The following is a 26,382-nucleotide window of genomic DNA, read 5'->3' as shown; positions in this document are numbered from 1 at the left end:
AGCCCCGCCCCCCGCCGCCATGGCTGCCGTCCTGCTGCTGCTGTTCCTTTGCTGCGCCTCCCCCCCCCCCGCCGCTTCCTTCCGGCCCGAGGTGAGCGATGACGTCACCGCCGTGACGTCACACGACCCCCCGCCCCCCCCCCCGCGCGGGGACCCCCCTGTACCGCCACCCCCCCCCCTTCCTTACCGCCTTAATTAACGGGATGTTCATTAACGGCGGGCCGACATTCTTTAAATGCCGGCCCCCCCCCCGGTCCTTAATTAGCTTTGGGAGGACGGTAATTAACGTAATGGGGGCTTAATGAACTTCTGGGCCCTGCTAATGAACTTCTGGAGCGCGGTAATTAACCTTGGGAGGCCGTTAATTAACGTAATGGGGGCTTAATTAACTTCGGGAGATTGCTAATTAACTTCTGGAGCCCGGTAATTAACTTTTGGAGGCCGTTAATTAACTCCATGGGGACTTAATGAACTTCTGGAGCCCGCTAATTAACTCCGTGGGGTCTTAATGAACTTCCAGAGATCGCTAGTGAACTTCTGGAGCCCGCTAATTAACTTTTGGAGGCCGTTAATTAACATAATGGGAGCTTAATGAACTTCTGGGCCCCGCTAATGAACTTCTGGAGGCCGCTAATTAACTTTGGGAGGCCGTTAATTAACTCCATGGGGACTTAATGAACTTCCGGAGCCCGCTAATTAACTTCATGGGGACTTAATTAATTTTGGAGCCCTGCTAATGAACTTCTGGATCCCGCTAATTAACTTGAAGGGGACTTAATGAACTTCGGAGCCCCACTAATGAACTTTGGGAGCCCGCTAATTAACATAATGGGGACTTAATTAACTTTGGGAGCCCACTAATTAACTTGAAGGCCACTTAATGAACTTCTGGACCCCGGTAATTAACTTGAAGGGGACTTAATGAACTTCAGAGCCCCGCTAATGAACTTTTTGGAGCCCGCTAATTAACTTCCAGGTGTCTTAATGAAGTTTTGGAGCCCGCTAATTAACTTTGGACCCTCCCAGCCCCCCTTAATTAACTCTGTAGGGCCCCTAATTAACACAGCCTTGCTAATTGGGGCCCTTAATTAACACACACACACGGATCTTTATTAACATACAGCTCTTAATTAGCATGCAGGCCTCTTATTTAACCAACGGATCCTTTAATTAACTTGGCCAGCCCCTTAATTAGCATGCAGGCCTCTTAATTAACCCTCAGATCCCTTAATTAATCCCCTTAATTAACCCGCAGACCCCTTAATTAACCTCAATCCCCCTTAATTAATCTTCAGCCCCCTTAATTAATCCTCCTTAATTAACCTCAATCCCCCTTAATTAATCTTCACCCCCCTTAATTAACCCGCAGACCCCTAATGAACTTCTTGAATCCTTCATTACCCTGCAGCCTCCTTTCATTAACATACTAATTAACCTAATTAACCCCCCCTCTCCACACTCCGCAATTAACACCTCTCGCTAATTACCCCCCTCCAAATGCCCCTAATTAACTCATTAACCCGCCTCCCAATTAACCCCCCTCACTAATTACCCCCCCGCTAATTAACCTCCCTGCTAATTACCCCCCCAAAATCAACCCCTGAGCACTGCTAATTAATTGATTAATTATCCCTGCTGCTAATTAACTCTGCCTCTAATTACCCCCTCCCTCGAATCCCCGTTAATTAACCCCTGCTAATTAACCCCTGCTAATTACTCCCTCCTAATTACTCCCTCCTAATTAACCCCTGCTAATTACCCCCTCCTAATTACCTCCTCCTAATTATCCCCTCCTAATTAACCCCTGCTAATTACCCCCTCCCCAATTACTCCCCCACTAATTAACCCCCCTGCTGCCCCATAGATTCTGCCCCATAGATCCCTGCTGCCCCATAGATTTCTGCCCCATAGATCTGATCTGCCCCATAGATTCTGCCCCATAGATTCTGCCCCATAGATCTGATCTACCCCATAGATCTGTGCTGCCCCATGGATTTCTCCCCATAGATTCTGCCCCATAGGTCCCTGCTGCCCCATAGATCCGTGCTGCCCCATTGATCTGTGCTGCCCCATAGATCTGTGCTGCCCCATAGATCGCTGCTGCCCCATAGATCCGTGCTGCCCCATAGATTCACTCCATAGATCGATGCTGCCCCATAGATCTGTGCTGCCCCATGGATTTCTCCCCATTGATTTCTGCCCCATAGATTGTGCCCCATAGATCCATGCTGCCCCATAGATCTGTGCTGCCCCATAGATCTGTGCTGCCCCATAGATTCACCCCATAGATCGATGCTGCCCCATAGATCCGTGCTGCCCCATAGATTTCTGCCCCATAGATCTGTGCTGCCCCATAGATCCCTGCTGCCCCATGGATTTCTGCCCCATAGATTTCTGCCCCATAGATCTGATCTACCCCATAGATTTGTGCTGCCCCATGGATTTCTCCCCATAGATTTCTGCCCCATAGATTCTGCCCCATTGATCTCTGCTGCCCCATAGATCCTTGCTGCCCCATAAATTCTGCCCCAAAGATTCGGCCCCAAAGATCCATGCTGCCCCATAGATTTCTTCCCCACAGATCCATGCTACCCCATAGATTCTGCCCCATAGATCTGTGCTGCCCCATAGATCTCATCTGCCCAATAGACCTCTGCTGCCCCATAGATCCGTGCTGCCCCATAGATTCTGCCCCATAGATCCATGCTGCCCCATAGATTTCTTCCCCATAAATCTGTGCTGCCCCATAGATTCTGCCCCATAGATCCCTGCTGCCCCATAGATTCTGCCCCATAGATCCGTGCAGCCCCACAGATCTGTGCTACCCCATAGATTCTGCCCCATAGATCCATGCTGCCCCATAGATCGCTGCCCCATTGATCTCTGCTGCCCCATAGATCCGTGCTGCCCCATAGATTCTGCCCCATAGATCCCTGGTGCCCCATAGATCGCTGCCCCATTGATCTCTGCTGCCCCATAGATCCGTGCTGCCCCATAGATTCTGCCCCATAGATCCCTGGTGCCCCATAGATCTGTGCCTTCACATAGGTATCATCTGCCCCATAGATCCGTGCTTCCCCATAGATCTGGGCTGCCCCATAGATTTCTGACCCATAGATCCGTGCTGCCCCATAGATTTCTGCCCCATAGATCTGATCTACCCCATAGATCCCTGCTGCCCCATAGATTCTGCCCCATAGATCCGTGCTGCCCCATAGATTCTTCCCCATAAATCTGTGCTGCCCCATAGCTTCTGTCCCATAGATTCTGCCCCATAGATCCCTGCTGCCCCATAGATTCTGCCCCATAGATCCGTGCTGCCCCATAGATTCTTCCCCATAAATCTGTGCTGCCCCATAGCTTCTGCCCCATAGATTTCTGCCCCATAGATCCCTGCTGCCCCATAAATTCTGCTCCACAGATCCGTGCTGCCCCATAGATTCTGCCCCATAGATCCGTGCTGCCCCATAGATTCTGCCCCATAGATCCGTGCTGCCCCACAAACCCTTCCCCCCCCCCCCCCCCCCGGCCCCATTTTGCCCAAAATCCCCATTTTTCGCCCCAATCTCCCCCTCCCCCCCCCCCCCCCCGGTCCCGTGCCGCATCACGTGCCCGCAGCGCCACGCGGCGCCGCCCCAAAACGGCCCCAAAATGGCGGCTTTTCGCCTCAAAAACGAACGCAGGGGAGGGAGGGGGCGGCTGCCCCATAGCGACCCATAGCTGCCCCATAGCTGCCCCATAGCTGCCCCATAGGGACCCATGGCTGCCCCATAGCGACCCATAGGGACCCATGGCTGCCCTATAGCTGCCCCATAGCTGCCCCATAGGGACCCATAGGGACCCCATGGCTGCCCCATAGCTGCCCCATAGAGACCCCATAGCTGCCCCATAGCTGCCCCATAGAGACCACATAGAGACCCATAGCTGCCCCATAGTTGCCCCATAGAGACCCCACAGCTGCCCCATAGCTGCCCCATAGGGACCCATAGGGACCCATAGCTGCCCTATAGATATCCCATCGCTGCCCCATAGCTGCCCCATAGAGACCGCATAGCCGCCCCATAGCTGCCCCATAGGGACCCCATACGAACCCCATGGCTGCCCCATAGGGACCCCATAGTGACCCCATATCACCCCATAGCTGCCCTATAGAGACCCCATAGAGACCCCATGGCTGCCCCATAGATGCCCTAAGATGCCCCATAGCTGCCCCTTAGGGACCCCATAGAGACCCCATAGCTGCCCCATAGCTGCCCCATGGCTGCCCCATAGAGACCCATAGAGACCCCATGGCTGCCCCATAGCCGCCCCATAGCTGCCCCATAGAGACCCCATAGCTGCCCCATAGCTGCCCTATAGATATCCCATGGCTGCCCCATAGCTGCCCCATAGATGCCCCATAGAGGCCCCATTACCGCCCCATAGCTGCCCCATAGCTACCCTATAGATATCCCATAGCTGCCCCATAGATGCCCCATAGCTGCCCCGTAGAGACCCCATATCCCCCCATATGACCCCATATCCCCCCATATCACCCCATATCCCCCCATATGACCCCATATGACCCCATAGCCCCCCATAGCCCCCCCATATGACCCCATAGGACCCCAATATCACCCCATATGACCCCATAGCCCCCCCATATGACCCCATATCCCCCCATATCACCCCATAGCCCCCCCATATGACCCCATAGGACCCCATATCACCCCATAGCCCCCCCATATCACCCCATAACCCCCATATGACCCCATAACCCACCGCCATCCCATAATACGCGGCAGGCGTGGCTGCAGCAGTACGGTTATCTGCCCCATAGCCCCCCATATCACCCCATATCCCCCCATAGGACCCCATATGACCCCATATCCCCCCATATCCCCCCATATGACCCCATATGACCCCATATCACCCCATAGCCCCCCATATCACCCCATATCCCCCCAAATGACCCCATATCCCCCCATATGACCCCATATCACCCCATAGCCCCCCCATAGGACCCCATAGCCGCCCCATATCCTCCCATATGACCCCATAACCCCCCCATATGACCCCATATCACCCCATATGACCCCATATCACCCCATATCCCCCCCATAGGACCCCATATCACCCCATATCCCCCCATATGACCCCATAGCCCCCCCATATCACCCCATAGCCCCCCCATATCCCCCCATATGACCCCATATGACCCCATATCGCCCCATATCCCCCCATATGACCCCATAACCCCCCATATGACCCCATATGACCCCATATCCCCCCATATGACCCCATAGCCCCCCCGTTTGACCCCATATGACCCCATATCACCCCATAGCCCCCCCATAGGACCCCATAGCCGCCCCATATCCTCCCATATGACCCCATAACCCCCCCATATCACCCCATATCACCCCATATGACCCCATATCACCCCATATGACCCCAATAACCGACCGCCATCCCATAATACGCGGCAGGCGTGGCTGCAGCAGTACGGTTATCTGCCCCATAGCCCCCCATATCACCCCATAGCCCCCCATAGGACCCCATATGACCCCATATCCCCCCATATCCCCCCATATCCCCCCATATGACCCCAATAACCCACCGCCATCCCATAATACGCGGCAGGCGTGGCTGCAGCAGTACGGTTATCTGCCCCATAGTCCCCCATATCACACCATAGCCCCCCATAGGACCCCATAGCCCCCCCATTTGACCCCATAGGATCCCATAGCCGCCCCATATCCCCCCATATGACCCCATAGCCCCCCCATATGACCCCATATGACCCCATATGACCCCATATCACCCCATAGGACCCCAATATCACCCCATATGACCCCATAGCCCCCCCATATGACCCCATAACCCCCCCATATCACCCCATAGCCCCCCCATATCACCCCATAGGACCCCATAGGACCCCATATCACCCCATAGCCCCCCCATATCACCCCATATCACCCCATAACCCCCCATATCACCCCATTGCCCCCTATAGCCCCCCATATCACCCCATAAGCCCCCATATGACCCCATATCACCCCATATCCCCCCATATGACCCCATAGCCCCCCCGTTTGACCCCATATGACCCCATATCACCCCATAGCCCCCCATATGACCCCATAGGACCCCAATATCACCCCATATGACCCCATAGCCCCCCCATAGGACCCCATAGCCGCCCCATTTGACCCCATATGACCCCATAGCCCCCCCATATGACCCCATATCCCCCCATATCCCCCCATATGACCCCATAGCCCCCCCATATCCCCCTATATCCCCCCATATCCCCCCATATGACCCCATAACCCCCCATATGACCCCAATAACCCACCGCCATCCCATAATACGCGGCAGGCGTGGCTGCAGCAGTACGGTTATCTGCCCCCCGGTGACCTCCGCGCCCACCCCCCGACTTCCGCCCATTCGGTGTCCGCGGCGCTGGCCGCCATGCAGAGGTTTTACGGGCTGCGAGTAACCGGAAGTGCCGACCCGGAAACGTTGAGGTGCGCGGGGTCACAGCGCCGCCTGGCGGAAGTCCGCCTGCGGGGGGGGGGGGTGGGATTGGGGGGGATAATTAGTTGGGGGGGGGGGAGGGTAGTTAGTTGGGGGGGTGGTAATTAGTTGGGGGGGGTAATTAGTTGGGGGGGGTCGCCCACCCCCCGACTTCCGCCCATTCGGTGTCCGCGGCGCTGGCCGCCATGCAGAGGTTTTACGGGCTGCGAGTAACCGGAAGTGCCGACCCGGAAACGTTGAGGTGCGCGGGGTCACAGCGCCGCCTGGCGGAAGTCCGCCTGCGGGGGGGGGGGTGGGGGGGATTGGGGGGGGTAATTAGTTGGGGGGGGGGTTAATTAGTTGGAATGGATCCTTGGGGGGGGGTAATTAGTTGGGGGGGGGGGGGGAGGGTAGTTAGTTGGGGGGGGTAATTAGTTGGGGGGGTAATTAGTTGGGGGGGTAATTAGTTGGGGGGGTTGGTAATTAGTTGGGAGGGGGGGGAGGGTAGTTAGTTGGGGGGGGTGGTAATTAGTTGGGGGGGGTAATTAGTTGGGGGGGAGGGTAATTAGTTGGGGGGGGAGGGTAGTTGCGGGGGGTGGTAATTAGTTGGGGGGGTGATTAGTTGGGGGGGTAATTAGTTGAAGGGGTAATTAGTTGGGGGGTAATTAGTTGGGAGGGGGTGTTAATTAATTGGGGGGGTAATTAATTGGGGGGGGGAGGGTAGTTAGTTGGGGGGGGTAATTAGTTGGGGGGGGGAGGGTAGTTAGTTGGGGGGGTAATTAGTTGGGGGGGTGTAATTAGTTGGGGGCGGTAATTAGTTGGGGGGGTAATTAGTTGGGGGGGGTAATTAGTTGGGGGGAGGGAGGGTAGTTGGGGGGGGATGTTAATTAATTGGGGGGGGTAATTAGTTGGGGGGGTAGTTAGTTGGGGGGGGGTAATTAGTTGGGGAGGGGTAATTAGTTGGGGGGGGTAATTAATTTTGGTCCTCCGGGGGGGGGGGGGGGTTTGGTCCTCCAGTGGGGGTCATTGGTCCTCCAGTGGGGGTGTCAGTCCTCCAGTGGGGTTTTTAGTCCTCCAATGGGGGTCGTTGGTCCTCCAGTGGGGGTTTTTGGTCCTCCAGTGGGGGTCGTTGGTCCTCCAGTGGGGGTGTCAGTCCTCCAGTGGGGTTTTTGGTCCTCCAGTGGGGGTCGTTGGTCCTCCAGTGGGGGTGTCAGTCCTCCAGTGGGGTTTTTAGTCCTCCAGTGGGGGTCGTTGGTCCTCCAGTGGGGGTTTTTAGTCCTCCAGTGGGGTTTTTAGTCCTCCAATGGGGGTCGTTGGTTCTCCAGTGGGGGTTTTTGGTCCTCCAGTGGGGTTTTTAGTCCTCCAGGGGGGGTCGTTGGTCGTTGATCTTTGGCTTGGGGGTCCCACAGCCCCCACCCCGACCCCCCCCTCCCTCCCACCCCCCCCAGTGCGGCTGTCAGTCCTCCAGTGTGGCTGTAGTCAGTCCTCCAAGCCCCTCCATCGCTCCTCCACACCCCCATCCTCACACTTTTCCCCCCCAAAACCACCCCCAAACTTATGGGGCGGGGGTCCCACAGCCCCCCCCCGACCCCCCCTCTCTCCCACCCCCCCACAGGGCCATGAAACGCCCTCGCTGTGGGGTCCCGGATCGTTTTGGGGCGGAGGTGAAAGCCAACGTCAGGAGACGGCGTTACGCCATCCAGGGCTCCAAGTGGGAGCAGAGAGACATCACCTTCTGGTGGGGGGACATGGGGGGCTCGGGGGGGTTGGGGGGGGGGATATGGGGGTCTGGGGGGGAGATGGGGGGGATATGGGGGAGATATGGGGGTTTGGGGGGGAGATGGGGGGGATATGGGGGTCTGGGGGGGAGATATGGGGCGATATGGGGGTTTGGGGGGGATATGGGGGGATATGGGGGTGAATATGGGGGTCTGGGGGGGAGATGGGGGGGATATGGGGGGGATATGGGGGTCTGTGGGGGGAGATGGGGGGGATATGGGGGGGATATGGGGGTCTGGGGGGGAGATGGGGGGATATGGGGGAGATATGGGGGAGATGGGGGGGATATGGGGTGAATATGGGGGTCTGGGGGGGAGATGGGGGGGATATGGGGGACATATGGGGGTCTGGGGGGGGTCTGGGGGTCTGGGGGGGAGAAATGGGGGTCTTGGGGGGCAGAGATGGGGGATATGGGGGAGATATGGGGGAGATAAGGGGGTTTGGGGGGGAGAGATGGGGGATATGGGGGAGATATGGGGGTCTGGGAGGGGGATATGGGGGTCTGGGGGGGATATGGGGGGGATATGGGGGTCTGGGGGGGAGATGGGGGGGATATGGGGGAGATATGGGGGTTTGGGGGCGGGATATGGGGGTCTGGGGGGGATATTGGGGGGATATGGGGGTGAATATGGGGGTCTGGGGGGGAGATGGGGGGGATATGGGGGAGATAAAGGGGGCTGGGGGGGATATGGGGGAATATGGGGGTCTGAGGGGGAGATGGGGGGGATATGGGGGAGATATGGGGTTTGGGGGGGGATATGGGGGGATATGGGGGTGAATATGGGGGTCTGGGGGGGAGATGGGGGGGATATGGGGGAGATATGGGGGCTGGGGGGGATATGGGGGAATATGGGGGTCTGAGGGGGAGATGGGGGGGATATGGGGGACATATGGGGGTCTGGGGGGGAGATGGGGGGATATGGGGGTGAATATGGGGGTCTGGGGGGGAGATGGGGGGGATATGGGGGACATATGGGGGTCTGGGGGGGGTCTGGGGGTCTGGGGGGGAGAAATGGGGGTCTTGGGGGGGAGAGATGGGGGGATATGGGGGAGATATGGGGGTCTGGGGGGGAGATGGGGGGATATGGGGGTGAATATGGGGGTCTGGGGGGGAGATGGGGGGGATATGGGGGACATATGGGGGTCTGGGGGGGGTCTGGGGGTCTGGGGGGGAGAAATGGGGGTCTTAGGGGGGAGAGATGGGGGAGATGCGGGGGTCTGGAGGGGGATATGGGGGGGATATGGGGGAGATATGGGGGTTTGGGGGGGATATGGGGGACATATGGGGGTCTGGGGGGGATATGGGGGGATATGGGGGAGATATGGGGGTCTGGGGGGGAGATATGGGGGGGATATGGGGGGGATATGGGGTCTTGGGGGGGAGAGATGGGGGATATTGGGGAGATATGGGGGTCTGGGAGGGAGATATGGGGGTCTGGGAGGGGGATATGGGGGGATATGGGGGTTTGTGGGGGGGAGATATGGGGCGATATGGGGGGGATATGGGGGAGATATGGGGGTTTGTGGGGGATATTGGGGGGATATGAGGGAGATATGGGGGTCTGGGAGGGGGATATGGGGGGATATGGGGGAGATATGGGGGTTTGGGGGGGATATGGGGGTTTGGGGGGGATATGGGGTTTGTCCCATCACCCCATAACCCCCAATAAGGCTGCATTGGGGTCCCATCACCCCATAACCCCAAACAGGTTGGACCTGGGGTTCCCATCACCCCATAACCCCCCATGGGGTTGCACTGGGGTCCCATCACCCCATAACCCCCCCCCATCACCCCATATCCCCCCATAGGGTTGCACTGGGGTCCCATCACCCCATAACCCCAAACAGGGGTTCCCATCACCCCATAACCCCCCACATCACCCCATAACCCCCCATAGGGTTGCACTGGGGTCCCATCACCCCATAACCCCAAATAGGGTTGCATTGGGGCTCCCATCACCCCATAACCCCAAACAGGGGTTCCCATCACCCCATAACCCCCCCCATCACCCCATAACCCCCCATAGGGTTGCACTGGGGTCCCATCACCCCATAACCCCCCCATTTCCCTCTCTCTCTGTCCCCCCCCCAAAGCATCCAGAACCACACCCCCAAAATCGGGGAGGCTGCCACCCGTTCGTCCATCCGTCGAGCTTTTGGGGTCTGGGCTTCCGTCACCCCGTTGAGATTTCGGGAGGTGGCTCCGGGTTCCTCCCCCCCCGCCGACATCGTCCTCTTCTTCGCCGAGGGTTTCCATGGCGACAGCTCCCCCTTCGATGGGGAGGGGGGCTTCCTGGCCCACGCTTATTTCCCCGGCCCCCACATCGGGGGGGACACGCACTTCGATGGGGCTGAGCCTTGGACGGCCCGCAACGATGACCTGAGCGGTACGGACCCATAGGGACCCATAGGGAGGGGTTGGAGCCATAGGGACCCATTGGGACCCATAGAGAAGCATTGGACCCATAGGGACCCATTGGGACCCATAGAGAAGCATTGGACCCATAGGGACCCATTGGGACCCATAGGGAGGGGTTGGACCCATAGGGACCCATTGGGACCCATAGGGACCCATAGAGAGGGGTTGGACCCATAGGGACCCATAGGGACCCATAGAGAGGGGTTGGACCCATAGGGACCCATTGGGACCCATTGGGACCCATAGAGAGGGGTTGGACCCATAGGGACCTATTGGGACCCATAGAGAGGCATTGGACCCATTGGGACCCATTGGGACCTATAGAGAAGCATTGGACCCATAGGGACCCACAGGGACCCATAGGGACCCATAGAGAAGCATTGGACCCATAGGGACCCATAGGGACGCATAGGGACCCATAGAGAGGCATTGGACCCATTCGGACCCATTGGGACCCATAGAGAGGGGTTGGACCCATAGGGACCCATTGGGACCCATAGAGACGCATAGGGACTCATAGGGTCCCATTGGGACCAATAGAGAGGGGTTGGACCCATAGGGACCCATAGGGACCCATAGAGAAGCATTGGATCCATAGAGACCCATAGGGACCCATAGGGACCCATAGAGTAGCATTGGACCCATAGGGACCCATAGAGACCCATAGGGACCCATAGGGACCCATAGAGAAGCACTGGACCCATCGGGACCCACAGGGACCCAGTGGGGAGGGGGGCTTCCTGGCCCACGCTTATTTCCCCGGCCCCCACATCGGGGGGGACACGCACTGCCATGGGGCTGAGCCTTGGGCGGCCCGCAACGATGAGCTGAGCGGTACGGACCCATAGGGACCCATAGGGACCCATAGGGACACATAGAGAGGGGTTGGACCCATAGGGACCCATTGGGACACACAGGGAGGGGTTGGACCCATTGGGACACATAGGGAGGGGTTGGACCCATAGGGACCCATTGGGACCCATAGGGAGGGGTTGGACCCATAGGGACCCATTGGGACCCATTGGGACCCATAGGGAGGGGTTGGACCCATAGGGACCCATTGGGACCCATTGGGACCCATAGAGAGGGGTTGGACCCATAGGGACCCATAGAGTAGCATTGGACCCATAGGGACCCATAGAGTAGCATTGGACCCATTGGGACCCATTGGGACCCATAGAGAGGCATTGGAGCCATAGGGACCCATAGAGACCCATAGAGAGGGGTTGGACCCATTGGGACCCATTGGGACCCATAGAGACGCATGGGGACCCATAGAGTACCATTGGACCCATAGGGACCCATAGAGAAGCATTGGACCCATAGGGACCCATTGGGACCCATTGGGACACATAGAGAGGGGTTGGACCCATTGGGACCCATAGAGAGGGGTTGGACCCATAGGGACCCATTGGGACCCATAGGGACCCATAGAGTGGGGTTGGACCCATAGGGACGCATTGGGACCCATTGGGACCCATAGAGAGGCATTGGACCCATTGGGACCCATTGGGACCCATAGAGAAGCATTGGACCCATAGGGACCCATTGGGACCCATAGAGAAGCATTGGACCCATAGACACCCATAGGGACGCATTGGGACCCATTGGGACCCATAGAGAGGGGTTGGACCCATTGGGACCCATTGGGACCCATAGAGAAGCATTGGACCCATAGACACCCATAGGGACGCATTGGGACCCATTGGGACCCATAGAGAGGCATTGGACCCACAGGGACCCATTGGGACCCATTGGGACCCATAGAGACGCATGGGGACCCATAGAGTAGCATTGGACCCATAGGGACCCATAGAGAGGGGTAGGACCCATAGGGACCCATTGGGACCCATAGGGACCCCATTGTCCTCCATTGCCCCCTATTGCCCCCCCACTGACCCCTGGCTGACCCCCGTCTGACCCCACTGACCCCTATTGACCCCACCTGACCCCACCTGACCCCCCATTGCCCCCCACCGACCCCACCACGACCCCTCGCTGACCCATGGCTGACCCCTGGCTGACCCCGCCTGACCCTATTGACCCCTATTGACCCCCATTGACCCCTATTGACCCCCATTGACCCCCATAACCCCCCATCCCCCCCCATTACCCCCATTACCCCCCACCGACCCCACCCCCACCGCGACCCCTCGCTGACCCATGGCTGACCCCTATCTGACCCCCCTGACCCCTGTTGACCCCACCTGACCCCACCTGACCCCCATTGACCCCTATTGACCCCACCTGACCTCCATAACCCCCCATAACCCCCCATTACCCCCCACCGTCCCCACCCCCACCGCGACCCCTCGCTGACCCCTGGCTGACCCCATTGACCCCTATTGACCCCACCTGACCCCCATTGACCCCCATTGACCCCTATTGACCCCCATTGACCCCACCTGACCCTCATTGACCCCCATTGCCCCCCATCTAACCCCTATTCACCCCATTACCCCCCACCGACCCCACCCCCACCGTGACCCCTGCCTGACCCCTGCCTGACCCCACCCTGACCCCCGTGACCCCTGTTGACCCCCCCAAGGTCACGACCTGTTCCTGGTGGCGCTGCACGAGCTGGGCCACGCCCTGGGCCTGGAACATTCCAGCGACCCGTCGGCCGTCATGGCGCCCTTCTACCAATGGATGGACACCGCCGACTTCCGCCTGCCCGACGACGACCGCAGGGGCATCCAGCAGCTCTACGGTGCTGCCCCATAGCCGCCCCATAGCTGCCCCATAGCCGCCCCATAGCCGCCCCATAGCTGCCCCATAGCCGCCCCATAGCTGCCCCATAGCCGCCCCATAGATGCCCTATGGCTGCCCCATAGAGACCCCATAGAGACCCCATAGCTGCTCCATGGCTGCCCCATGGCTGCCCCATAGCTGCCCCATAGCCGCCCCATAGCTGCCCTATGGCTGCCCCATAGCCGCCCCATAGCTGCCCCATAGCCGCCCCATAGCCGCCCCATGGCTGCCCCATGGCTGCCCCATGACTGCCCCATAGATACCCCATAGCTGCCCCATAGCTGCCCCATAGCTGCCCCATAGCCGCCCCATAGCTGCCCCACAGAGACCCCATGGCTGCCCCATAGCTGCCCCATAGCCGCCCCATGGCTGCCCCATAGCTGCCCCATAGAGACCCCATAGCCGCCCCATAGCTGCCCCATAGCTGCCCCATAGCCGCCCCATAGCTGCCCCATGGCTGCCCCATGGATGCCCTGTAGCTGCCCAATAGCTGCCCCATAGCGGCCCCATGGCTGCCCCATAGCCGCCCCATAGCTGCCCCATGGCTGCCCCATAGCTGCCCCATAGCTGCCCCATAGCCGCCCCATGGCTGCCCCATGGCTGCCCCATGGCTGCCCCATAGATACCCCATGGCTGCCCCATGGCTGCCCCACAGCCGCCCCATAGCTGCCCCATAGAGACCCCACAGCTGCCCCATAGCTGCCCCAGGGCTGCCCCATAGAGACCCCATGGCTGCCCCATAGCTGCCCAATAGCGGCCCCATAGCTGCCCCATGGCTGCCCCATAGCTGCCCCATAGCGGCCCCATAGCTGCTCCATAGCGACCCCATAGCTGCCCCATAGAGACCCTATAACTACCCCATAGCCCCCCATATCTCCCCCATTTGACCCCATATCACCCCATAGCCCCCCATATCACCCCGTAGCCCCCCATCTGACCGTATAGCCCCCCATATCCCCCCCATCTGACCCCATATCCCTCCCATTTGACCCCATATCCCCCCATATCCGCCCCATCTGACCCCATATCCCCCATCTGACCCCATAGCCCCCCATATCACCCTGTAGCCCCCCCATCTGACCCCATATCCCCCCCCCCCTCGTTTATAGGGCCGAATCCCAGTGTCGCCCCCCCGGACCCCCATAGCCCCCCATATCGCCCCATCTGACCCTATAGCCCCCCATAGCCCCCATATCTGACCCCATAGCCCCCCCATCTGACCCCATAGCCCCCAATATGACCCGACATCACCCCATATCACCCCATATCACCCCATATCCCCCCATAGCCCCCCATCTGACCCCATATCCCCCCATCTGACCCCATAGCCCCCCATATCCCCCCATAGCCCCCCCATCTGGCCCCATAGCCCCCAATATGACCCCATATCACCCCATATCCCCCCATATCCGCCCATCTGACCCCATAGCCCCCCATAGCCCCCCATATCACTCCATATCCCCCCATATCCGCCCATCTGACCCCATAGCCCCCCATATCACCCCATATCCCCCCATATCCCCCCCATATGACCCCATATCACCCTATAGCCCCCCATCTGACCCCATCTGACCCCATATCCCCCCATCTGACCCCATAGCCCCCCATATCCCCCCATAGCCCCCCATCTGACCTCATATCCCCCCATCTGACCCCATATCCCCCCATCTGACCCCATAGCCCCCCATATCCCCCCATAGCCCCCCATCTGACCTCATATCCCCCCATCTGACCCCATATCCCCCCATCTGACCCCATAGCCCCCCATATCACCCCATATCCCCCCATATCCGCCCCATCTGACCCCATATCCCCCCCCCTCGTTTATAGGGCCGAATCCCAGCGTCGCCCCCCCGGACCCCCGTGGCACAGCTCTGCCCCAAGACCCCGATGCCCCCCCCGGCCCCCCCTACGGCCCCAATATCTGCGACGGGGGATTCGACACCGTCGCTGTGCTCAGGGGGGAGATGTTCGTCTTTAAGGTGGGTTGGGGGGGGGGTTGGGGTCTGTGGGGTGGGATTTGGGGTCTGGGGTGGGATGTGGGGTGGGATATGGGATATGGGGTCTGTGGGGTGGGATTTGGGGTCTGTGGGGTGGGATGTGGGGTGTGGGGTGAGATATGGGGTCTGTGGGGTGGGATATGGGGTGAGATGTGGGGTCTGTGGGGTGGGATTTGGGGTATGGGGTGGGATATGGGGTGTGGGGTGGGATGTGGGGTGTGGGGTGAGATATGGGGTCTGTGGGGTGGGATGTGGGGTGAGATATGGAGATATGGGGTGGGATATGGGGTCTGTGGGGTGGGATGTGGGGTGTGGGGTGAGATATGGGGTGTGGGGTGGGATATGGGGTGAGATGTGGGGTCTGTGGGGTAGGATTTGGGGTATGGGGTGAGATATGGGGTGTGGGGTGGGATATGGGGTGAGATATGGGATATGGGGTGGGATATGGGGTGTGGGGGGGGATATGGGGTCTGTGGGGTGGGATATGGGGTGGGATTTGGGGTCTGTGGGGTGGGATGTGGGGTGTGGGGTGAGATATGGGGTGTGGGGTGGGATATGGGGTGGGATATGGGATATGGGGTCTGTGGGGTGGGATGTGGGGTATGGGGTGAGATATGGGATATGGGGTGGGATATGGGGTGAGATGTGGGGTCTGTGGGGTGGGATGTGGGGTGTGGGGTGAGATATGGGGTGTGGGGTGGGATATGGGGTGAGATATGGAGATATGGGGTGGGATATGGGGTCTGTGGGGTGGGATGTGGGGTGTGGGGTGGGATATGGGGTGAGATGTGGGGTCTGTGGGGTGGGATGTGGGGTGGGATATGGGATATGGGGTCTGTGGGGTGGGATTTGGGGTCTGTGGGGTGGGATGTGGGGTCTGGGGTGGGATATGGGGTCTGGGGTATGGGGTGGGATGTGGGGTCTGTGGGGTGGGATATGGGGTCTGTGGGGTGGGATGTGGGGTCTGTGGGGTGGGATATGGGCTGTGGGGTGGGATATGGGGTGTGGGGTGGGATTTGGGGTGGGATATGGAGATATGGGGTGGGATATGGGGTGTGGGATGGGATATGGGGTGAGATATGGAGATATGGGGTGGGATATGAGGTCTGTGGGGTGGGATGTGGGGTGTGGGGTGAGATATGGGGTGTGGGGTGGGATGTGGGGTGAGATATGGGATATGGGGTGGGATATTGGGTCTGTGGGGTGGGATGTGGGGTGTGGGGTGGGATATGGGGTGGGATATGGAGATATGGGGTGGGATATGGGGTGTGGGGGGGGATATGGGGTCTGTGGGGTGGTATATGGGGGGGGATGTGGGGTCTGTGGGGTGGGATTTGGGGTCTGTGGAGTGGGATGTGGGGTCTGTGGGATGGGATGTGGGGTGGGATATGGGATATGGGGTGGGATATGGGGTCTGTGGGGTGGGATGTGGGGTGTGGGGTGAGATATGGGGTGTGGGGTGGGATGTGGGGTGAGATATGGGATATGGGGTGGGATATTGGGTCTGTGGGGTGGGATGTGGGGTGTGGGGTGGGATATGGGGTGGGATATGGAGATATGGGGTGGGATATGGGGTGTGGGGGGGGATATGGGGTCTGTGGGGTGGTATATGGGGGGGGATGTGGGGTCTGTGGGGTGGGATTTGGGGTCTGTGGGGTGGGATGTGGGGTGGGATATGGGATATGGGGTGGGATATGGGGTCTGTGGGGTGGGATGTGGGGTGTGGGGTGGGATATGGGGGGGATATAGGGTGTGGGGTGGGATATGGGGTGGGCAGCTATGGGGCAGCTATGGGGTTTCTATGGGGTTTCTATGGGGCAGGTATGGGGCAGCCATGGGGCGGCTATGGGGCAGCTATGGGGTGGCTATGGGGCAGCTATGGGGCAGCTACGGGGTCTCTATGGGGCAGCTATGGGGCAGCTATGGGGCAGCTACGGGGTCTCTATGGGGCAGCTATGGGGCAGCTACAGGGCATCCATGGGGCAGCTATGGGGCAGCCATGGGGTCTCTATGGGGCAGCTATGGGGCAGCTATGGGGCAGCTACAGGGCATCCATGGGGCAGCTATGGGGTGGCTATGGGGCAGCTATGGGGCAGCTACGGGGTATCTATGGGGCGGCTATGGGGCAGCTATGGGGCGGCTATTGGGCAGCTATGGGGCAGCTATGGGGCATCTATGGGGCAGCTATGGGTCAGCCATGGGGTCTCTGTGGGGCAGCTATGGGGCAGCTATGGGGTCTCTATGGGGCGGCTATGGGGCAGCCATGGGGCAGCTATGGGGCAGCTATGGGGCAGCCATGGGGCAGCTATGGGGTCTCTATGGGGCAGCTATGGGGCAGCCATGGGGCAGCTATGGGGCAGCTATGGGGTCTCTATGGGGCAGCTATGGGGCAGCCATGGGGCAGCTATGGGGCGCCCCACTCCTACCCCCCCGCCCCACAGGAGCGCTGGCTGTGGCGGCTGCGCGAGCGCCGCGTTCTGCCCGGCTCCCCGCTTCCCATTGGTCAGTTTTGGCCCGGGCTGCCCCACAGCATCGGCGCCGCCTACGAGAGGAAGGACGGGAAGTTCGTCTTCTTCAAAGGTCAGAGGTCAAAGGGCGCGGGGTCAACGGGGGTCGCTGTGGTCACCGGAGGTCACTGGGGCTCATGGAGGGGTGATGGGGTTTTAGGGTCATGTGGGGTCATGTGGGGTCATCCTTGATGTGGTGAGTCCTTTAAGGGTCAGAGGTCACGAGGTCAGAGGTCACTGGGTCAGAGGTCAAAGGGCGCGGGGTCACAGGGGTCACGAGGGGTCACGGAGGGGTGATGGGGTTTTGGGGTCAGGTGGGGTCACATGGGGTCATACTTGACATGGAGAGTCCTTTAAGGGTCAGAGGTCACGAGGTCAGAGGTCACTGGGTCAGAGGTCAAAGGATGTGGGGTCACAGGGGGTCACAGGTCACTGGGGGTCACGGAGGGGTGATGGGGTTTTGGGGTCATGTGGGGTCACGTGGGGTCCCTCCTGATGTGGGGAGTCCTCCAAGGGTCAGAGGTCACAAGGTCAGAGGTCACTGGGTCAGAGGTCAATGGGTGTGGGGTCACGAGGGGGCCAGAGGTCACTGGGGGGTCACAGAGGGGTGGTGGGGTCACGTGGGGTCACCCCAGTCATAGGGACACCTTCAAGGGTCAGAGGTCACAGGGTCAGAGGTCAAAGGGCGCGGGGTCATTGGGGGGTCACCGGTCACTCCGGGTCACGTGATCATAGGGGGGTGATGGGGGGGGCTATCCAGATTGATCTGTACTGGTTTATACTGGTCCATACTGGTGCAGGTTGATCTATACTGGTCTATACTGGTCCATACTGGTCCATACTGGTCTATACTGGTTTATACTGGTTCATGCTGGTCCAGGTTGATCTACACTGGTTTATACTGGTCCATACTGGTCCAGATTGATCTATACTGGTTTATACTGGTCTATACTGGTCCATACTGGTCTATACTGGTTTATACTGGCCCATACCGGTCCATGCTGGTTTATACTGGTCCATATTGGTCCAGGTTGATCTATACTGGTTTATACTGGTCCACACTGGTCCATACTGGTCCAGGTTGATCTATACTGGTTTATACTGGTCTGTACTGGTCCATACTGGTCAGTATTGATCTATACTGGTTTATACTGGTCCCTATTGATCCATACTGGTTCCCATTGATCCATACTGGTTTATACTGCTTTATACTGGTCTATACTGGTTTATACTGGTTTATACTGGTCTACACTGGTTTATACTGGTCCGTATAGATCTATACTGGTCTGTATCGACCTATACTGGTCTATACTGGTTTATATCGGTCCATACTGGTCCATAGTGGTCTATACTGGTCCGTACTGGCCCATACTGGTTTGTATAGATCTATACTGGTCCATACTGGTCTGTGTTGATCTATACTGGTTTATACTGGTCCATATAGATCCATACTGGTCCCTATTGATCCATACTGCTTTATACTGCTTTATACTGGCCTATACCGGTTTATACTGGTTTATACTGGTCCGTACTGGTTGCAGGTGACCGACACTGGCTGTTCTCGGAGGCGGTGCTGCAGCCCGGTTATCCACGCCCCTTACAGGACCTGGCAGTGGGGCTGCCCAGCCGTGTGGATGCTGCCCTGCTCTGGTTGCCCAGCGGGGCCACCTACTTCTTCCGGGGCGACAAGTGGGTGCTGTGACCTGCCAGGACCTTTGGGGGACCCTATGGGGTCTTTTTGGGGTCTTTTGGGGCTTTTTTAGGGACCTTCCAGGACCTTTTCAGGTCTTTTGGGGTGTTTTTGGGGACCTTTTGGGGTCTTTTGGGGGCTTCTTATGGACCTTCCAGGACCTTTTGGGGCCTTTTTAGGGACCTTCCAGGACCACCTACTTCTTCTGGGGCGACAAGTGGGTGCTGTGACCTGCCAGGACCTTTGGGGGACCCTATGGGGTCTTTTTGGGGTCTTTTGGGGCTTTTTTAGAGACCTTCCAGGGCCTTTTGGGGCCTTTAGGGGGCTTCTTATGGACCTTCCAGGACCTTTTGGGGTCTTTTGTGGCCTTTTTAGGGGCCTTTAGGTGGCTTCTTATGGACCTTCCAGGACCTTTTGGGGTCTTTTGGGGCTTTTTTAGGGACCTTCCAGGACCTTTTGGGGTCTTTTGCGGCCTTTTTAGGGACCTTTTGGGGCCTTTAGGGTGCTTCTTATGAACCTTCCAGGACCTTCAGGGTCTTTGGGGACCTGCCAGGACCTTTGGGGGATCCTATGGGGTCTTTTTGGGGTCTTTTTGGGGTATTTGGGGCTTTTTTGGGGCTTTTTGGGGGCTTTTATGGACCTTCCAGGACCTTCTGGGGGGTCTTTTGTGGCCTTTTTAGGGACCTTCCAGGACCTTTTGGGGCCTTTTTAGGGACCTTTTGGGGCCTTTAGGGGGCTTCTTATGAACCTTCTAGGACCTTCAGGGCCTTTGGGGACCTGCCAGGACCTTTGGGGGACCCTATGGGATCTTTTTGGGGTCTTTTGGGGCCTTTTTAGGGACCTTCCAGGACTTTTTGGGGTCTTTAGGGACCTTCCAGGACCTATTGGGGTTTTTTTTATAATCTTTCAGTACATTGGGTTTTCATGGGATCTTCCAGGACCTTTTGGGGGCTTCTTTAGGGACCTTCCAGGACCTTTTGGGATCTTCTTAGTGGTTCTTGGGGACCTTCCAGGACCTTCTGGGGGGTCTTTGGGTTCTTTAGGGACCTTCCAGGACCTTTAGGGGTCATTAGGGACCTTCCAGGACCTTTTGGGATCTTTTTGGGAGCTTTTGGGGCCATTTGGGGACTTCTTAGGGACCTTCCAGGACCTTTTTGGGAACTTCTTAGGGGATTTTGGGGCCCTTCCAGGACCTTTTGGGGTCTTTAGGGATCTGCCAGGACCTTTTAGGGTTTTTTTTTTTAGGATCTTTCAATACATTGGGTTTTCTTGGGATCTTCCAGGACCTTTCGGGACCTTCTGTGCTTTTCTGGGGCCTTTTGGGATCTTCCAGGACCTTTTTTTGGGATCTTCTGGGGCCTTTCGGGATCTTCCAGGACCTTTTTCAGACCTTCTGGGATCTTTTGGGGCTTTTCTGGGACCTTCCAGGACCTTTTGGGGCTTTTCTGTCACCTCTTCACCCCATAGCGCTGCCCTATAGGACCCTGACCCCATAAGACCCCGACCTTGTAAGACCCTGACCCTATAAGACCCGACCCTATAAGACCTGGTCCTATAAGACCTGGCCCTATAAGACCCCGACCCTATAAGACCCGATCCTATAAGACCTGGACCTATAATCCCCTGACCCTATAAGACCCGACCCTATAAGACCTGGCCCTATAATCCCCTGACCCTATAAGACCCGACCCTATAAGACCCGACCCTATAATACCTGGTCCTATAATCCCCTGACCCTATAAGACCCGACCCTATAAGACCCGACCCTATAAGACCTGGCCCTATAAGGCCCCGACCCCATAAGACCCCGACCCCCTATAAGACCTCTGACCCCAAAAGGCCCCAACCCCATAAGCCCCTGACCCCTTAATCTCCTGACCCCATAATCCCCTGACCCCATAATCCCCCGACCCCATAATCCCCTGACCCCATAAGCCCCCTGACCCTATAAGGCCCGACCCTATAAGCGCCGACCCCATAAATCTCCCGACCCCATAATCCCCCGACCCCATAATTCCCCGACCCCATAAGACCCCGACCCCATAATCCCCCGACCCTATAAGCGCCGACCCCATAATCCCCCGACCCCATAATCCCCGACCCCATAAGCCCTCCGACCCTATAAGCGCCGACCCCATAATCCCCCGACCCCATAATCCCCCAACCCCATAAGCGCCGACCCCATAATCCCCCGACCCCATAAGACCCCGAGCCCTTAATCTCCCGACCCCATAAGACCCCGACCCTATAAGCCCCTGACCCTATAAGCGCCAACCCCATAATCCCCCGACCCCATAAGCCCCCGACCCCATAAGACCCCGACCCCATAAGCGCCGACCCCATAATCCCCCGACCCCATAATCCCCCGACCCCATAAGACCCCGAGCCCTTAATCTCCCGACCCCATAAGACCCCGACCCTATAAGCCCCTGACCCTATAAGCGCCAACCCCATAATCCCCCGACCCCATAAGCCCCCGACCCCATAAGACCCCGACCCCATAAGCGCCGACCCCTTAATCTCCCGACCCCATAAGACCCCGACCCCATAAGACCCCGAGCCCTTAATCTCCCGACCCCATAAGACCCCGACCCTATAAGCCCCTGACCCTATAAGGCCCGACCCCATAAGCGCCGACCCCATAGGTACTACCGGCTGAATGAGGAGAGCGGCTCAGTGGACCCCGATTACCCCAAAAGCATCGCGGTGTGGGGCGGCGTCCCCGAATCCCCGCACGGAGCTTTTATGGGGTCGGACGACGGTATGGGGGGGGGGTTATGGGGTCGGGGGGGGTTATGGGGTTAAGGGGGGGTTATGGGGTCGGTTGGGGGGGTTATGGGGTCGGGGGGGTTATGGGGTCAGAGGGGGGTTTATGGGGTCAGTGGGGGATATAGGGGGGGATATGGGGTCGGTGGGGGGGTTATGGGGTCGGACGACGGTATGGGGGGGGGGGTTATGGGGTCGGGGGGGGTTATGGGGTCAATGGGGGGGGTTATGGGGTCGGGGGGGGTTATGGGGTCGGGGGGGGGATATGGGGTCGGGGGAGAGGATATAGGGTCAGTAGGGGGGATATGGGGTCAGTTGGGCGGGTTATGGGGTCGAGGGGGGGGTTATGGGGTCAAGGAGGGGGTTATGGGGTCGGGGGGGGTTATGGGGTTGGAGGGGGGGTTATGGGGTCAAGGGGGATATAGGGGGGCATATGGGGTCAGTGGGGGAGGATATGGGGTCAGTGGGGATGGATATGGGGTCGGTGGAGGGGTATGGGGTCAGAGGGGGGGTTATGGGGTCAGTGGGGGGGATATAGGGTCGGGGGGTGAGTATGGGGGGGGGGGGTTATGGGGTCAGTGGGGGGGATATGGGGTTGGGGGGGTGGGTATGGGGTTGGTGGGAGGGGATGTGGGGTCAGGGGGGGATATAGGGGGGATATGGGGTCATGGGGGGGGGATATGGGGTCAGAGCAGGAATGTAGGGGGGATATGGGGTCAGTGGGGGGGATATGGGGTCGGAAGGGGATATAGGGGGGGATATGGGGTCAGGGGGGTGGGATATGGGGTTTGGGAGGGATATAGGTGGGTTATGGGGTCATGGGGGGGGATATGGGGTCGGGGGGGTGGATATAGGGTCAGTAGGGGGGATATGGGGTTGGGGGGGGTCTGTGGGGTCGGGAGGGCTGTGAGGTTGCTGTGGATCCTAACTGATGTCTTCTTCTTGCCCCACTGACCCCACTGACCTCACTGACCCCCATTGACCCCATTGACCCCTACTGACCCCATTGACCCCACTGAATCCTATTGACCCCACTGACCCCCATTGACCTCATTGACCCCACTGATCCCATTTCCCCAACTGACCCCATTGACCCTATTGACCTCATTGACCTCATTGACTCCTATTGACCCCACTGACCCCATTGACCCCCATTGACCCCACTGCCCCCATTTCCCCAACTGACCCCCATTCACCCCATTGACCTCATTGACCCCATTGACCCCACTGACCCCATTTCCCCAACTGACCCCATTGACCCCATTGACCTCATTGACCCCCATTGACCCCACTGACCCCACTGTGACCCCCATTCACCCCATTGACCTCATTGACCCCTACTGACCCCACTGCCCCCATTTCCCCAACTGACCCCCATTCACCCCATTGACCTCATTGACCCCATTGACCCCACTGACCCCATTGACCCCACTGTGACCCCACTGTGACCCCACTGTGACCCCCATTGACCCCCATTGACCCCCATTGACCTCGACCCCACTGACCCCATTTCCCCAACTGACCCCATTGACCCCCATTGACCCCTATTGACCCCACTGATCCCACTGAACCCAATAATCCCATATCCCCCCATGACCCCAAATAACCCCACGATCCCCCATGACCCTTAATGACCCCATATCCCCCATAACCTCCCGTGACCCCAATGACCCCAATGACCCCAAACGACCCTTTTTCCCCTCGTGACCCCAATGACCCCTAATGACCCCAATGTCCGCTAATGACCCCTCGTGACCCCAATGACCCCTAATGACCCCATATCCCTCCATCACCCCAATGACCCCTAATGACCCCAATGACCCCAAATGACCCTCGTGACCCCAATGACCCGTAATGACACCTAATGATCCCTAATGACCCCTCGTGACCCCAATAACCCCTAATGACCCCAAATCCCCCCATCACCCTAATGACCCCCAATGACCCCCCATGACCCCAAACGACCTGTGACCCCTCGTGACCCCAATGACCCCTAATGACCCCATATCCCCTAATGACCCCCAATGACCTCAATGACCCCTAATGACCCCTGGTGACTCCAATAACCCCTAATGACCCCATATCCCCCCATCACCCCAATGACCCCTAATGACCCCTTGTGACCCCAATAACCCTTAATGACCCCATATCCCCATCACCCCAATGACCCCCAATGACCCCAATGACCCCTACTGACACCTCATCACCCCAATGACCCCTAATGACCCCAAATGACCCCTCGTGACCCCAATAACCCCTAATGACCCCATATCCCCCATCACCCCAATGACCCCCAATGACCCCGATGACCCCAAATGACCCCTCGTGATCCCAATGACCCCTAATGACTCCATATCCCCCCGTCACCCCAATGACCCCTAATGACCCCAAATGACCCCTTGTGACCCCAATAACCCCTAATGACCCCATATCCCCCCCATTACCCCAATGACCCCTAATGACCCAATGACCCCTAATGCCCCCAATGACCCCTAATGACCCCTCGTGACCCCAATGACCCCTAATGACCCCATATCCCCCCATCACCCCAATGACCCCTAATGACCCCGATGACCCCAATAACCCCTAATGACCCCATATCCCCCAATGACCCCTAATGACCCCTCGTGACCCCAATAACCCCTAATGACCCCATATCCCCCCATCACCCCAATGACCCCTAATGCCCCCAATGACCCCTAATGACCCCAATGACCTCTAATGACCCCTCGTACCCCAATAACCCCTAATGACCCCATATCCCCCCATCATCCCAATGACCCCTAATGACCCCAATGACCCCAATAACCCCTAATGACCCCATATCCCCCAATGACCCCTAATGACCCCATATCCCCCCATCATCCCAATGACCCCTAATGACCCCAATGACCCCAATAACCCCTAATGACCCCATATCCCCCAATGACCCCTAATGACCCCTCGTGACCCCAATGACCCCATATCCCCCCATCACCCCAATGACCCCCAATGACCCCGATGACCCCAAATGACCCCTCGTGACCCCAATGACCCCTAATGACCCCGCGACCCTCAGCCTACACGTACTTTGTGAAGGGCTCCCGCTATTGGCAGTTCGACAACCGCCAGCTTCGCGTCACCCCGGGTTACCCCAAATCCCTGCTCCGCGATTGGTTGGGCTGCCCGGAGCCCCGCCCACCACCCCGCCCAGGCCCCGCCCCTTCTTCATCCCCACCGGAAACCGGGGGAGGGGGAGGGGAAACGGAAGTGATCGTGATCGAAGTGGGCGGGGAGGGGGCGGGGCCTGGAGCCGTAGCCACGCCCCTCGCGTTGCTGGGTGGGGCCGGGGGGCTGCTGGCGGCCCTGCTGTGGTTCCGACGCCGGGGGGCACCCAAAAAACTGCTGCGTTGTCAGCGCTCCCTCCTGCCGAGGGTTTAAGCCACGCCCACCCCGTCCAGGCCACGCCCAACCCCCGGTAAAACCACGCCCACAAAAGCCAAGGCCACGCCCACGCGGTCACAAGCCACGCCCACGATTCCCAGGCCACGCCCACGGGGCCACGGCCACGCCCAACCCGACCAGGCCACGCCCACACGGTCTCAAGCCACGCCCACGATTCCCAAACCACACCCACTCGTGTGAAAGCCACGCCCACGATTGCCAGGCCACCCCCACTCGTGTGAAAGCCACGCCCACGGGGCCAAGGCCACGCCCACCCCGACCAGGCCACGCCCACACGGCCGAGGCGATGCCCGCCCCTGTTAAAGCCACGCCCACAAAAGCCCAGGCCACGCCCAGTCGCGTGAAAGCCACGCCCACGCGGTCTCAAGCCACGCCCACCCCTGGGAAAGCCACGCCCATACGGCCATGGCCAAACCGTCCCCTTCAAAGCCACGCCTACGCGGCCCCAAGCCACGCCCACAATAGCCCAGGCCACGCCCACTCGTGTTAAAGCCACGCCCACACGGACATGGCCCTGTTCACCCCTAT

General features: G+C 58.8%; 1 protein-coding gene across 2 annotated transcripts; it reads left to right on the top strand.

The window, feature by feature from the left end:
- Nucleotides 1-25,880, top strand: MMP14 (matrix metallopeptidase 14). 2 transcript variants are annotated; one of them, XM_090130157.1, is made up of 10 exons: nt 1-91; nt 6,361-6,509; nt 8,114-8,236; nt 10,372-10,664; nt 13,245-13,406; nt 15,278-15,429; nt 17,889-18,027; nt 19,496-19,643; nt 22,290-22,405; nt 25,469-25,880. In XM_090130157.1, the coding sequence occupies exons 1-10, from the start codon at nt 20-22 to the stop codon at nt 25,828-25,830; spliced, it is 1,716 nt and encodes a 571-aa protein (XP_089986283.1). In that variant the 5' UTR covers nt 1-19; the 3' UTR covers nt 25,831-25,880. The 2 variants fall into 2 exon arrangements, with proteins under 2 accessions (XP_089986283.1, XP_089986282.1); XM_090130156.1 differs by lacking the exons at nt 1-91; nt 6,361-6,509 and adding an exon at nt 6,652-6,760.
- Nucleotides 25,881-26,382: the final 502 nt, after the last annotated feature.

Source organism: Phasianus colchicus, chromosome 39, assembly GCF_987193195.1.
Source record: "Phasianus colchicus chromosome 39, bPhaCol1.hap1.1, whole genome shotgun sequence".
Lineage (NCBI taxonomy): Eukaryota > Metazoa > Chordata > Aves > Galliformes > Phasianidae > Phasianus > Phasianus colchicus.
This window is presented reverse-complemented; position numbering and strand designations above follow the sequence as displayed.

Coding starts and splice junctions, on each gene's coding strand:
- MMP14 (XM_090130157.1), top strand. CDS start 20: ATGGCTGCCGTCCTGCTGCTGCTGTTCCTTTGCTGCGCCTCCCCCCCC. Junction 8,237..10,371: donor CAGAGAGACATCACCTTCTG/GTGGGGGGACAT, acceptor CCCCCCCCAAAG/CATCCAGAACCACACCCCCA. Junction 19,644..22,289: donor TACTTCTTCCGGGGCGACAA/GTGGGTGCTGTG, acceptor CCGACCCCATAG/GTACTACCGGCTGAATGAGG.